This window comes from Eurypyga helias, unplaced genomic scaffold (assembly GCF_000690775.1).
Source record: "Eurypyga helias isolate BGI_N326 unplaced genomic scaffold, ASM69077v1 scaffold1054, whole genome shotgun sequence".
Classification (NCBI taxonomy): domain Eukaryota; kingdom Metazoa; phylum Chordata; class Aves; order Eurypygiformes; family Eurypygidae; genus Eurypyga; species Eurypyga helias.
The window spans coordinates 10,484-24,746 of record NW_010245523.1 but is presented as its reverse complement, the minus strand read 5'-3'; the positions used below and the strand labels follow the sequence as shown (position 1 = coordinate 24,746).

General features: G+C 42.1%; 1 protein-coding gene across 1 annotated transcript in view; it reads right to left on the bottom strand.

The window, feature by feature from the left end:
• The window catches only part of BEND7 (BEN domain containing 7), a gene marked incomplete at its 5' end in the record, with an annotated part of 43,608 nt that overhangs the window by 22,569 nt on the left and 6,776 nt on the right, over positions 1 to 14,263 (bottom strand). Inside the window, 3 exons of the mRNA XM_010150096.1 lie at positions 595 to 860; positions 3,324 to 3,446; positions 9,393 to 9,692. Coding sequence (XP_010148398.1) covers positions 595 to 860; positions 3,324 to 3,446; positions 9,393 to 9,692 — 689 coding nt within the window. The remainder of the gene's footprint in view (positions 1 to 594; positions 861 to 3,323; positions 3,447 to 9,392; positions 9,693 to 14,263) is intronic.

The window sequence follows — 14,263 nt, the reverse complement described above, 5'->3', positions numbered from 1 at the left end:
GAGCGGCAAATTTTGGCCCCGTCAGTCGCACTGACATCGTCAACAGCATCGAGGCCCTCATCCAGCAACCACAGCGATGAAGACCAACCCCATTCAGCAAAGACCAAGGTATGAACTTTACAGAGGCGAGGAGTCCCCTGCAGCCAGTGGGACCAGCCAGGCATGAAACACAGCACACAAATACATCTTGGCAGGATCAGGACATACGTGTGGACTATGTGCGTTTATCAACAAATGGGAGGGCTGTGAATGGTTTATAACTGCAGCGCTTTTCACCGGTGGCTCTTGGCAGCAGGAGAGACGAAGAACAAGTTTCCACCGCAAGCTCAAACAACGGGCAGCCTTGAACTCAAGGAGAGAACTACATGCTCATGAAAGTTGGAAAAAAAAAACCCACCCCAAAATTTTGTAATCAGCTCTGAGTTGAAGAAAAACCACAAAATGTTGCAATTACCACACCCCATGTCTAACATTACCGTCTCCACTCAACCCAACTCAAGGTTTGCTTCTTTATCCTAACGAGGAGGGAACACACTCAAGATGACTCGAGTATTGATTCTCCTGATGATCCCAGGTATTACAATATTAACTTACATCTGATGAAGCCGATTCAAGGATAATTCCAAACCCCGAAACAGGGGTTTCTGTTTTTAGCGGATGTTCCGCTGCTTGCAGGCTTGATCGTTCTGAGTTTGCCGATAGCTTCTTTTCATTCTCTGCAGCGTTGGGTTTCTTACTCATGGTAACTGGTTCAACAGTTTTGAGGGGCAGTTTTTTCTTTTTATTTCTCTTTCTTGATATTGTTGACTTTTGCGCGCAAATCAGAGGAACGGGAGGCTGCTGTCTGTTTTGAGTCCCAACTGAATGAAAGAAAGTGATTTAAATTTACAGAAAAAGCACATGTAGAACCACCCCGACGCACCGTTAAACTACCAACATACTGAACTTATCTTCTGGATAAATGGTACGGTTTTCAGGGCTGTCTGTGCATATGAAACAGTTACATTTGACGACCTCTGCATAATTTTCCAAGCTGTACAATGGGGATAATGACACTGAGCTTCACTATGAGGTTTTTCAAGACATACGGATGAATAGTGTTTTAGGAAAATTAGGAATACGTGACTCCCTTTCCAAGTGACCACTGGATGGTTGGTGACATGAAAGAGTTTAGCAACGATTAATTTGTATACCCTCTTGAATGACTGCAAAGCTCATTATCCTTGAGCATCTTTTCCTGATAAAGTAAGATAATACAAGTGCTAATGCAATTACAGTTATTTTTATGGTAGTCACCAAGTGAATTAGGTCAGCAAAAACATTTCAAGTACCATTATACCAAGAATGAGTGAAAACATTATTCAATAGTTTAATTTCTGAAAAAAAAAAGTAACCCAAAGTTGCATGGTTTTGTTTTGCTCATACACAGAAAAAGACAGTTCATGTGCTATCTCGGAAATCTAAGAGACCATATTTTATATTTATCAATATTTTGCATTTTTCAGTATCCACAATCATTTGTATAAACCAAGGCACCAATCCCAAACCTGTATCGATGTGAGTCCTCCAGCAGAAAGATATGCAGGTACTGATTCATCCAGACATATAATTGTAAGATCAAGGTCAAACCAAAAAAAGCTAAAAGTGACACATGTGCAAATCAAACTCTTTTGAGCTACGAGTGAACAACAAATAACCCACATCTACAAAGCTTGAGGGAAAAAACCAAACTTCAGAATACTGTTTATTAAAAGATTTCTGGGATATTTCATTTTTTGGTAAGGATTTAGAAGACTGTAATTTGTAGTTTATCATTTAGACAGGAGGATGTTTGAATACTAAAATAAGTTATTACAATTTCACTTATATGTTTGCATTTTGGGTTTTTCTCTTTTAGCAACAAAAATGCCAAATAATTTTTTTTCTCTGCAAAACCATCAATTCATGCCTACCAGAAAATACAAACTATTCCCAGGCCTTTACATCAAGAGATTCACTAATTAACAAGGTACTTATACTGTAGATACGTAATAAATAAGAAATATTCCTGCTACTGAGAAGCCAGCTCTTCCGGCATAAACCCCAGCTCTGCACCTCTCACCCACAAGCCATTTTAATCACGCACATAATTTCAACAAAATTGGTGCAACTGCGTAAAGGATCCCCTGCCCCAGCAAAGATTCTAAAAGCAAGGCTTCACGTGCTCCTCTGTAACTCGATGACTTTTTGAGAGGCGTTTTTATGTGTATCAGCTGATATTACAAAACCTGTCTGATCCTTCCTGTCGCTCACTCAAGCATTATACGCCGTGGAGACAAGGAGTTTAGTCAACCCTTCACTCCACCCGTATTTCAGTTAATTACTCAACACTCCCTTTTCTTACAGAGGTCTTATCCAGCTATTCTAAGAGAAGAACCTCCACGGCTCCGCTCCCCATCACTCATGATGGATGGGCAACTGATGACACAATCTCCGATGTCTTCAACTCCTCATTAGTATTAACACTAATTTTTAGGAAGCACAGAGTCTGCAGCTTCACGACAGCCTGCGATCACCCACCTAACTCCTAGCTGTCATGGGCCTGTTATCTTGCTGGCTCTGCACTGTTGTGTTTCAGTTCCCAACCAAGCAGAAAACTCGACTCAAAATTTTCCCCAATGAAGAGATGCTTCTGGCTCCACGCTGTTCTGTTTCAGCTCCTAACCTAGCAAAAACTAGACTTAACAGTTTTCCCCAGTGAACAGATTATTGCTGGTTCAGCCAGCAGAAAGAACTGCTAAACCAGCCTGAAGAAGGGTGGAGGCTACAACATGCAGTGGCTAGCTCAGTTTAGGCTACCACGGAGCTGTAACTTGAAAGATCTCCAAATGAAGTGTTATACAATAACTTTAAGTGGCCTTCCAAATTTTGTTTTTCCTCCGAAGATTAGTGAACTGGTAAACAGGTAACAGGAAAAGCAGCATTTTGCACCTGTGAATGAATATACCGTGAAAACAAACTGGGGGTGGTTATGGCATATTGACCTACCCATGCAGCTCCCATTACTGGAATATCTAATCACATTGGATTTCTTTTTTTTTTTTTTAATTGGGCCTTAAAAGATTCCTACAAGATAATATGCCATGTCCCAGGTAAGGATTTGAGAAGTAAAAATTACATTTCCAAGAAGCCTGTGAAAATTTGACTTTGAATGATGTGTCAAGTAAACAGGAAACAGTCCAGGTTTTCCTGAGTCTCCAGACAGATTTCAGTCTTTCTAGACCATTCCTTTTCACTAGAAGATGCTTGTCATGGATACACATGTATGGGAACGGTCACTGTACCTGTCTGAATCTGCATCAATTTTCGCATGGTCTTGAGCTCTTGAAGAATAGCCTGTAGGGTTGACTGGCAATTACAGGTACAGCAGTTTGGTCCAACCGACGAATTCACCATTGGGATTTCTCCTGAAAGAGAGGAACGAAAAGGGGGAGAGACAATGTAACCCACACAAAAACACCCAAACAACAGTTACCAGCAGGTGTTTGAAACTACTGTCAATATACTTGATCATGAAATAAGATCCAAAGCAAGAAAGTGAATAGTTTTAAATGTGGTACCTTTTAAGAGGAAGGGGCTACTAGGTTTTATCCAATTACTAGTATGTGCAATTATATACAGCAGAGGATGAAATGGGCTGGAGAAGACTGCTCAGAGCAAGAATACAATGCACTCTTCACAGCAGGGCTCTCCATTGTCAGGCTAGTTCATCTCGAATAACAATAGCACCAAACCTCATTATAAACATACTCACTTTATCACACACACCAAAAAAAAGCCCATCTCCCAGAACACTCTTACAAAGAATGAAGACGGTCTGCGTAACAAAGGTTTATACTGCACATTAAATGAGGGCCTCAGAATTTTTAAACTGCTTGAACATTACATGTGATTCTTCACCATGTGAAGAACTGAGAATGAAAATACAATCACATATGCGGAGGAAAAAAACCCCAAAACAAGACAAAAAACAGGATGGAAAAGAACCACCAGCAAGGAAAGCTTTCAAATCTGCTCTTCAGTTTACCAGGGTGGCGTTTTCTATGGCACGTTTTCCAGCACTGTGACCTTCAAGATGGGCTTTCTAGTTTCCCTTTGAAAATTAATATAGCAGTTCAACAGATTCTTCTTTTCCAGTAATTCTTACCAGTGTTTAACTGAACTTACACGCTTCTAGTTTAAGCCCTTAGCAGTGCTTTTATTACTGCTTTGCTTTCCAGAAGTTTTGCGCTGTAGGTCCTGAATTAGGACTGGCTGCAACAGTTTGGAAATTTCCAGCTTTACCTGAATAGCTGTATCCTGCGCTTTGGTTTAAAATGCTTTAAAGCTACAAGACTCAAAATTCAACAAAACACCTAGCAGTGTCTGCTTGAAACTGAGGCCAGATGGGATGCGCCCTCCTTCATTTCAAAATGTGCTTACAGTCATTTAAATTGATGGCTATTTTAACTGCTCATCAAAGCATGCAAGAGGAGGGATGATCATTTTATGAAGATAGGTACAAATGGTTCTAACAAAAATCATCCCGCTTGGTGTCACATGTGGTGGACTTCAGAGAGAGTATTTCCCTTTTTCTTCCATAGCCTGACAGTTATCAGGTGCCCTTTAATCATTACCTAGCTAAAGTGAACATAAGCAACTCATTTAATCTTTGTTCATAAATCCTCCCATTTTTCATTATTCCTCATACTTTCCTCTGAAGCCAAACCAGTTTATTAATACCTGTTTAGGTTTGGTTTGTGTTCTTTCATCAGAGCTGCCCTGATGTCAGATCCATGCAGACCCCCTGACTTCAATCCTCATTTCCACCTGGCCAGCGCTAGATCACTCCCACCTTTTACCAGTTCTTCCAATGTGGCCCTCCATCCTCAAATGCCACTTCCCAGGTACCTGTTCTCTACCTCCTTCCAATGAGTCCTTCAGCTCTGAGGTAACATCTATCCCACTTGAGCGAACGGGTGGTTGTTCCCCCAACAGTGAGTTACTCCTGCCACTAAACTGATATGTCACTTAAAGACTGCTGACATCTTTTGGGTGTTGTTCTCCTCCTTTCCTCAGATATTTAGACTGTCCACACTAGTGCAATTACAAATTTTGGTATTTTAAAATATGATCCATGGACAGAAACTGTTAATACTGCGTTAAGATAAATGGAGGAATTTAAGAATCTCTGCAAATCTAGCAAATACGAATGCAATAGTTCCACTGGCTTCTTAAGCTGTAACTACAACAACTTTTTAAAAGTAAAAAGTGATCTGAAAAACAGACCGAGAGTCTCAAATTAAAACAAAAACCAGGTTACTGACTCAGCAGGACTCTGCCTACTTTGATCTCACGCTTCCTTTGTAAGCTGTCTATTCAGACAGAAAGTTCCTTGGGGCATGGATGGGATTTTATCTTTTCAATGGTCCGTAAAGTGTTTAGCCCATTGTTACAGGTACAGAGGAAAAAAAAATGTTATCTTTAGCTTTGCAGTAATTACTCAGAATCCCTCAACTTGTCTCCACCAATACCCTTTAACTATTTGTTAAAGGTAGACTTTTAAGTAGATGAGGTTCAAGGCTATTTTTAATTTAATAGCATCAGCATAATTCCATACCTTTCAGTAAGACGAGCAGGTACCCCAGAAATGGAGTCCCAGGAAATCAGGAGAGTTTTATTAATAAAAGACAAATACAAAGCACGAATATCTTTCCTCCAGTGCTTTCTCAGTTGTTTTAGATTAATAAGATCCTTGGAAAAAGGCCCACCTCTCTCCTGATGAGAATCCAATATTCCAGTGGGTCTCTGGAAATAGTATCTGAAGGACTACAGTGGGAGACAGGGCTGGTGGCTTTTGTTTCCTTCTTAACAAAGACCCTACATCATGGTGAACTGCACGTGAAAACTTGAACAAATTGTGTCAGTAAATACCTGCACATCCTTCCTGTTGCAATGTAACGCGTTCCTAATGAAAGCGCGCAGGCAGCAGGCTCCTGATGGAAAACCAAAGGGTCTATTTTCCCACTGAGGCATGGGGGATTTACATTATAATCCCCATTAGCATTGATAGAAATTACCCATGTAAATCTACCATAGGTACTGGAAATGGGAAAAGAGACCACCAATATTTCAAATCAAAGCAGGGTTCTACTGAGTTCATACATATTCATGAGGGTTTTTTATTTTCATTCTATCCTCCCTCCTCTGATCAGTTACTGTGTTGTAAGAAACATCTTGTAGAGTGTTCTCAGTCATTGTTCCGAGCACTATCTTTATCATTTTTAGAGGACAAAAGCAACCCTTTTCAACTTGTTATAAATCAATTTTTAATTTTAAAAGGAAAACAGACTTCTTATTTTTATGAAGGAGTCTTTAAAGAGCCATCTCCCTCTCTTTTGGAAGCTAGCCAGCAGGCAAATTTGATACCAGCTTTTATGATTGAGAGAAGAAGATGACACAAATACATTAGTTGCCTCCTCTGTGTGTGAGCAGCAACAGCCCAAGACAGCGGTTCTTGCAGCTGGACCTGCTGGGCTGAATTCACCAGGTGTAAGGTTGCTACCACAAGTTTACATCTGAAAAGCATGCAAGTGCAATCCATTGAAAAAGATCTTAACACAAGGGAAAAGCCATTCAGCTGCTGCACCTCTGCTGGATTTGCTACACAGCACAAGGATCCAAAGTAAAATGTTTCAGACAGGCTCTGTGAGTTTGTTGTCTCTGACATGGCTGACGTGCTACTCGCTCTCTGTAGCCCTAAGAGGATTCCAGGAAACGCAGTGGGTCACAGATGTCTACCTAACACCCTGACTGGTTGAACCATCGCCTTCAATCCGGTTTGGAATAAATCACTTTGCTTTTCAAGTATGTTCCTCCTCTTCCCTGTGTTGCAGCAATGCCTGGGCTCCCCTCACTCCTTCTTTTCTCTCCATCTATTTTTGCCAATACCCTTTTCACAACTCCTTTCTACACCTGCAGCTATGAAACATCCATTCCAGACTTTCTTTGAACCACCTTTACCACCAGACTTTCTTTGAACCACCTTTACCACGTGAGTAGGTAACTATGCAAGTTAGATGGACTTAAGATCCCGAATACAGTCAAATTTGAGTAATTCACACATCTACATCATACATTTTGGTTTCCTATACAGCATCTATCCAATGGACAGCAGCAGCGTCTGGACTCAGACCGCCTGCTATGGATGCCTGGACATCTCCCCAGTGATGACCTAGGCCTGACAGCCCCAGACAATAAGTTTATGACCTACCTGAACAGTTTTGCCCAGATGAGTTTAACAATAGAAAGTATCAAGGAGTAGTATCTCCTTTGATATTCGATCGCATTTCTACACCCAGCTTTTTCAGGACTTCGTCCATCCTCTGCAAACCATCTGAATTACTGAGACACTCAGGCTCGCAGTGGAAGAGAGAGAGGGAATTGGGCACGTTAGAATTGCCCCCCAGAAGAGCTGCGTGCTGGGTGAGGAGCAGTTTCAGAACTAGCTCACAGTTCAGAAACGCATCAAAAGTTTTTCTTTCCTACAGACCAGGCTTCAGAGCCAAAGCAGCAAAACTGGCCGGCGGGATCACAACACCTCACTGGAAGTAGGTACCTACAGTCCTGCTCTCCAAGCATGTTGTCTTTTCAAAGGTGGCCAGCAGAGAGGGCCCACACCCATCTTTATGTAATAACCTAAAAGATTGCATTCCTTTCTGCAGCAGGACAGCTGCAGAGGGAGGGGTGGAAGGTGCACTTCCGCAGGAGCTGGGAGCTTGGACATTCCTCCTGACCAGCCCAGAGCTCGCTCAACCCAACCCTTTCACTCTCTCACAGACCGTTCTAACCTGTATGAGCTCATAAATCTGACAAACCCTTCCTCCTTGTATGAAAAATCAAAACACTGACATATTCTTGCATACAGGGCCAAATCCTGTCAACACGTTTTAGCTCACATGCTGAATCAGGCCCCTGAGGGGACGGAGGTGCTGCTCCACCTACTTTCTTGATCCAGGAACAAGGCACCTAAGCTGTGCAGGCTTGGGCACTTCTGTGCATGCAGAGAACTCCCCCTGCCAGTGCCCAGGGACTCTCAGGGCAATGACGGAGATGTGTGATGAATTTTGGGTCCTTCCACATTTAGAAGGTTGCTACGGTGGGACTTTGAGAGCATAGTTTTAGACTTGGATGCCAACTACCATCAGGTGTTTTCCCCCTTTCCCCTGGATCTGCATCTTTAAAAAAAACCCCACAACTATTGTTTTCTATTATAAAATAAATAAAACTAGCATGACTTACTGCAACATCTTTCTCCAGGTCACCTGGTACGTCTGTGTGAATCAATGTCTCTACAGAGACACACTCAATCCGGTGAAACCTTGGGCTGCATGGCTTTTTTGTACAGTGACAGTAGAGGATAGTACTGAGAATAATAATAGTTGGTGTTTTTTCTTTTATCTGTTACAAGCAATGATAACTTGTGTGCCTTTAGAGACAGGCACACAGCAGATGCCCCTATCGGGAAGCATGACTACCTTCAGCATCAACAGTAAATTGGAAATCAATAAAGTTTTCAGGTGTAATCTCACAATTTTTTATTTTCCAGAATTTAGAACTGAGGACTGAGGTATCCCTTGAGAATAAAAATCCCTCCAAGTTTAGGGTTATCAGGAGAAAAACTTTCTGAAATGCATGTAGATTGTTAAGGAAGACATTCAGTAACCTGGCAATAAAACCTCCGTTGTCTGGGACTTAAAACAAGAGAAAAGCAATTTAAGGGCACGCCGCCATCTACTTTAGGCCAGCACAAGATGGACCGTGGTCTAGCACAAGCTGTTCATACACAGACTGCATCATCTCTTTTCTCCAGTGGTCCCATCAGAACAAAAGCGTAAGGCTGTGATGGGATTCTGTACCTGAAATTCAGTGGCCAGTTGTAAGGCTGATGCCATCCCCTTACGAAAGTCAGTCGAATCCTGCTCCGCAAGTGGTGTCACAACAGTGCTACATTACTCATTGCAAAGAGGAGTGGTAGAGGTTGACATTTAATTAGCTATGAATTTAATAACAATGGCAAAAGCTGTTTTAATAAGTAGCGTACAGAAATTAAGCCTGCATCAGCATTGAGTAATTCTGTCCTATCACCAGGAATCCATTTTAAAAGCTAAGACAGATGGTAGCAGAATGCACCGTGCCCACTTTCGCACCTTTTCAAAGTGATAACTATGTGCTCATTTTGTAGACTCTGAACTATAACTGATTTCAGTGCAGCAGTACAATAAATCATCACAACAAAGGCTGAAATTCAGTACAGTACAAGGAGAGGAGAGAAACAAAAAGGTACTATTCTCAGTATCTAATGCAGATCATACCATTGGATGCCACGGTTCGCGTTTGATTGTGGAACGTTTTGGATCGAGTTCCGTATTGCCCTGAAAAATGGCCAGCTTGGGGTGGTAATTCATTCCATGCACCGCTCTGTGAAGGATGAAGGCTCGCCTGGGACTCTGCAGGGGGATTCAGGCGCTGGGCCCAGGCTAAGTCTAAATCTTGGGGCTCCTCCTTCAGTTTTTCTCCTTCTTTGCCAACTCGCTGATAGATTCTTCCAGTGCTGTCATTCAGTAATCTTCTCATCCCTGTAATTTGTTTTTTAATTTCCCGGCTTTCATCTCCTAATGAAAACAGAGCCACAGTTATCACTGTAAATTAGCAAAAATGGTAATGGGTAGAGATTAGTGATTTTAGATGCCAACAAGAGTTGGAGCACAAAAATAAATAAATAAAGACAGGAAAGAAAGGGGATGGTTGAGCAGTCGTTGGTATGTACCAGGCTAAGCTTTAACAGAGTGATGGTTGACATCTCTCAGGGTTGAAAGACCTGCTGAACTTGGCTTTCTTGATGCTGTTTCCAAAGCTTTGATGTGTAAGATTATTTTTGCCCAGAAGGACATAATAATAGCTGCAGCAGTTTCAAATAAACTATCCTTTTAAGAGATTGATCCTATTCAGGCACTGACATCAGTGGCTATTTTCCCCAAATAAAGCCTAAAGCATCAGATCCTTTATGCATCAGTTTGTTGTATGTTGAAGGATAGATCCCACAAAGAAAAAAATACCCACAAGGCGCACCACACTCACAGAGCAACACTGCATCTATTGATTTTAATGAACAGGATCAGTTCCTTAGTCCACAGAATTTAATAATACTGGATTATACAGGAATAAATTAAAAAGCAGCTAACACATGTATAACCGTATATAGCCCAACTGCTGGATGTCTTAAAAATGTAGATTATGAAAACAAAATGAAAATATATACAAGAAAAATGTGACTGTTCCAAATAAATTCAAGGCATTTAAATAATAACAATTACATACTTTAATACTCCTGGCACCACTTAAGTATTAATTTTACGTATGAAACTGCTGATTGCAGAATGAATGTATGTGTTTTGGGCAGATAGTAGCTATTTTGCTCGTTAAAGCACACATTACATTTCACTAGTAATAAGGAGGTGTTCATAGCCCCTTCTGAATAAGAAGATTCTATTTTTTTACTGGTAATAGAAAAAGCAAACATCTAAGCAAATGGAGTAAAGATGATGAAGAAATTGATGAATCAACCTTCCTTTATAGTATACTTAATACAGTAATACTTGGGAGACTCTACTCGATTTACATTCTCACTTCCCAAAATAAACCTGCAACGGGAACCAACCCTCCAAAAACCAAGATGTAACACGCATCGTCTCTGGTTCAACAAGGTATCCAGAAGCGTGCTGATGCCAAGCACGCGAACAATTTTATCAACTCAGCTATTCAGTCGCCTAAACTTAGGCACACGCACAGGCGGCTGGCTAAACCAGCCAAGAGAGCGACAACACCCTCCCCAAGGCAGGCCGGGCTCAACGTGACTGGGACACAGCGCACACACGAACGTGCAGCACCCGAAAGAGGGAGTTTTGCAGGAGGTGAATAAGCAGAAGCTGCACGATCTGCTCCAGCCCCTGCTGAATCAGAGCATCTCCCGCTTGACCTGGTGACTGGTTCCTGGGCCGGCGCCAGCTGGCTCCAACCCACCTCGAGCCAGGGAGGAGTGGGCGGTTTGCAAGAAAGCTTCTAATCCAAACTTAGAAAAACATTTGTCAACCCCGTACAGCGATACATTAGCACCATTTCCACTCCAGCTAAAGCGGCGAGAAAAACCCTTCGCACGGAAGTTCTGCTTTGTATTGATTTTGCTGGTGTGCCCGCTGATCTGTGCCTATGGGCGTGATTTAATTAACAAATCACAGCACCAATTCCTTTAAAATGACACTTTTTGGCCCCAGCCCAAGCAGGGATTGACTGTTTGGTGGTTCCCAGCCTCGAGAGGCTGCAGAGGACCACCAGACTCCAGTTATCGAGATACTCACACCCATACACCGAAGGCTGCCTTTCCCCTGTACGTGGCTCTATCTGCCCGTATCCAAGCTCCACGCGCTCCCACGACACGGGAGCATGAAGCAATCCCGTATCGTCGTACCGCTTAGAGGTACGCTGGGCTCTCAGAGTTTTACGACGGCAATTCGGATTTGTGTTCAACAGCAAAATGTATCTGAGTATCAAAACAGCTTCCTGCCTGCCTCCTGCTCTTGGGTGTAGTGACCGCATGCTACGTGGCTGGTCGGGTGACACGTTGCGAGGAAGATTAAATTTCCCTTACCCAATTACATAAAATATTAATGTTAATTGAGCTTATTCAGCCTTGATCCTGGTCCCTTGTTCCCTCCTACTGAAGCGTTCCTATACAGTGGCTTGAGCATACTTACTTCCAAATAGAAAAAAATTCTACATTTAAGTTACCACAAACCCTGAACTTCCACCCTAGTTAAGCATGTCTTTCTGTTTAGGTAGCTCCCTACTTAAAACAAGGAGATTCCCCTCTGTGAACCTGTTTGTTGCGTTTTTATTATTCTTTGGGTTTTTCGTTGTTGGGGTTTTTTGTTCGTTTGTTTGTTTCACTGCTTTTTGTTGGGTTTTGGTTTTTTGGGGATTTTTTTTTTTAAATATGTCTTCCCTTTTGTAAGGAAGGTTATTGAAAACATACAGGCTACAGGCTTGACTTAGTCTTCAGCGCAAGTTTACATCCCCACTCTCCCAACTATGACTTTTTACACCTTTTAATTTATAACTAGGCAGCGACAGCGGCATCCATCCCGACACGAGCGGAGGGTACCTGATGCTACACAGTCTGAACGCACAGGCACAGGAACAGTAACAGATTTAACTTCTTGCTCCTTGGTTGTCTCATTTGGATATTAGCTCTAGAGCCCAATGATAGCATTTTGTTATCAGCTATTCCACTGCTGATGATTTTCACAGATAATAGCCATGTAATTTAAAAATGAGAAAAAAAAAAAAAAAAAGGAAGATGGGGCACAGAGAGAAAACCAAACAGCTCAAGCTACTATGCCCTTTGGAAGAGCCAGCCTTCCTTTCTAACTGCTGAATGGGATAATCAAGCAGTGAAAAAATAGTTTATTACATAAAAATATGCATTACCTATCTGTGCAAAGCCTCCTGAGATAGATTTGAGGTCTGAGAGGGGCGATGCGTATTTCAGCCTCCCCCTGTACATGTACCAGGGGTCCCCACCGCTCCCAAGGCGACGGGGATGACTCCGACCAACAGGCTACTGGTTTTGCCATTTGAATTCTCCATGTAATCAAATCAGAATCATAGAACGGTTTGGGTTGGAAGGGACCTTAAAGATCATCCAGTTCCAACCCCCCTGCCATGGGCAGGGACACCTTCCACTAGACCAGGTTGCTCCAAGCCTCCTCCAGCCTGGCCTTGAACACTTCCAGGGATGGGGCATCCACAGCTTCTCTGGGCAACCTGTTCCAGTGCCTCACCACCCTCTCCAGGAAGAACTTCTTCCTGATATCCAATCTAAACCTCCCCACTTTCAGTTTAAACCCGTTACCCCTTGTCCTGTCACTACAGGCCCTTGTAAAAAGTCCCCCCCAGCTTCCTTGTAGCCCCTTCAGGTACTGGAATTACTATGTAATCCCTTTGGTTATATTTGAAAACAACTACTCCCAAAACACAAATACTTACAAAATACTACTCAAAATAGATAAGCATGGCAAATTACAGCCCTATTTAGGAACTTATATATATAAGATGCTAATAGTCATAACAAAAATATATTAATTTTTTAAAATCACTGTTACAAGTTGTTTTTGTGATGGCCCCTTATATATAACCTGGTTTTTCCACATGGTCTGACTTTCATATTATAAAACAAAAAGCAAAACAAAGCCCTTTAATAAATACTACATCAAATATTCATAAAAAGTAATTTCCTCAAAATTAATTTCAAACTCTTTCCTTACCGAAAGCGCACACAGCATAAAAAACTTCTGCTTTGAAACTTGTAAATATGTGACAAATTACAAATGCAGAAATGTAAACCAGAACTGTCCTAGGAATCCCCGTGCTAAGTGTGCACCTGTCTGAAGCAGCAGACCTGTAAACAACTCCAGTTAAAGAAGTATTATCAATAATTCATTAATTCCATTCTTTGCCCCTATATGCCACACCATCTTTTCACTATTATGCTTATTAAACTTAATATAAATATAGCACACTCCCAGCAAACAAGTTATTATATTTTTTAGAATAATCTCTCAATTATGATCATAGTGCTACAAAGGATGATAAAATGATATGCAGCCACACCCATAAGTTAAAATATTAATTATATTCCAGTATTAGAGAAGTGTACTTGAGCAAAGCATTTAACACTGTCCTGCACAATATCCTTGTCTCTAAATTGGAGAGATCTGGATTTGATGGATGGAACGCTCAGTGGATAAGGAACTGGCTGGCTGGTCGCACTCAGAGAATGGTGGTTGACAGCTCGATGTCTGAGTGGAGATCAGTGACGAGTGGCGTTCCTCAGGGGTTGGTGTTGGGACCTGTGCTGTTTAACATCTTTGTCGGTGACATGGATGACGGCATTGAGTGCACCCTCAGCAAGTTTGCCGACGACACCAAGCTGTGTGGCGCGGTCGACACGCTGGAGGGAAGGGATGCCATCCAGAGGGACCTGGACAGGCTGGAGAGGTGGGCCACTGCCAGCCTCATGGAGTTCAACCAGGCCAAGTGCAAGGTCCTGCACCTGGGTTGGGGCAATCCCAAGCACAAGTACAGGCGGGGCAGGGAATGGATGGAGAGCAGCTCTGAGGAGAAGGAC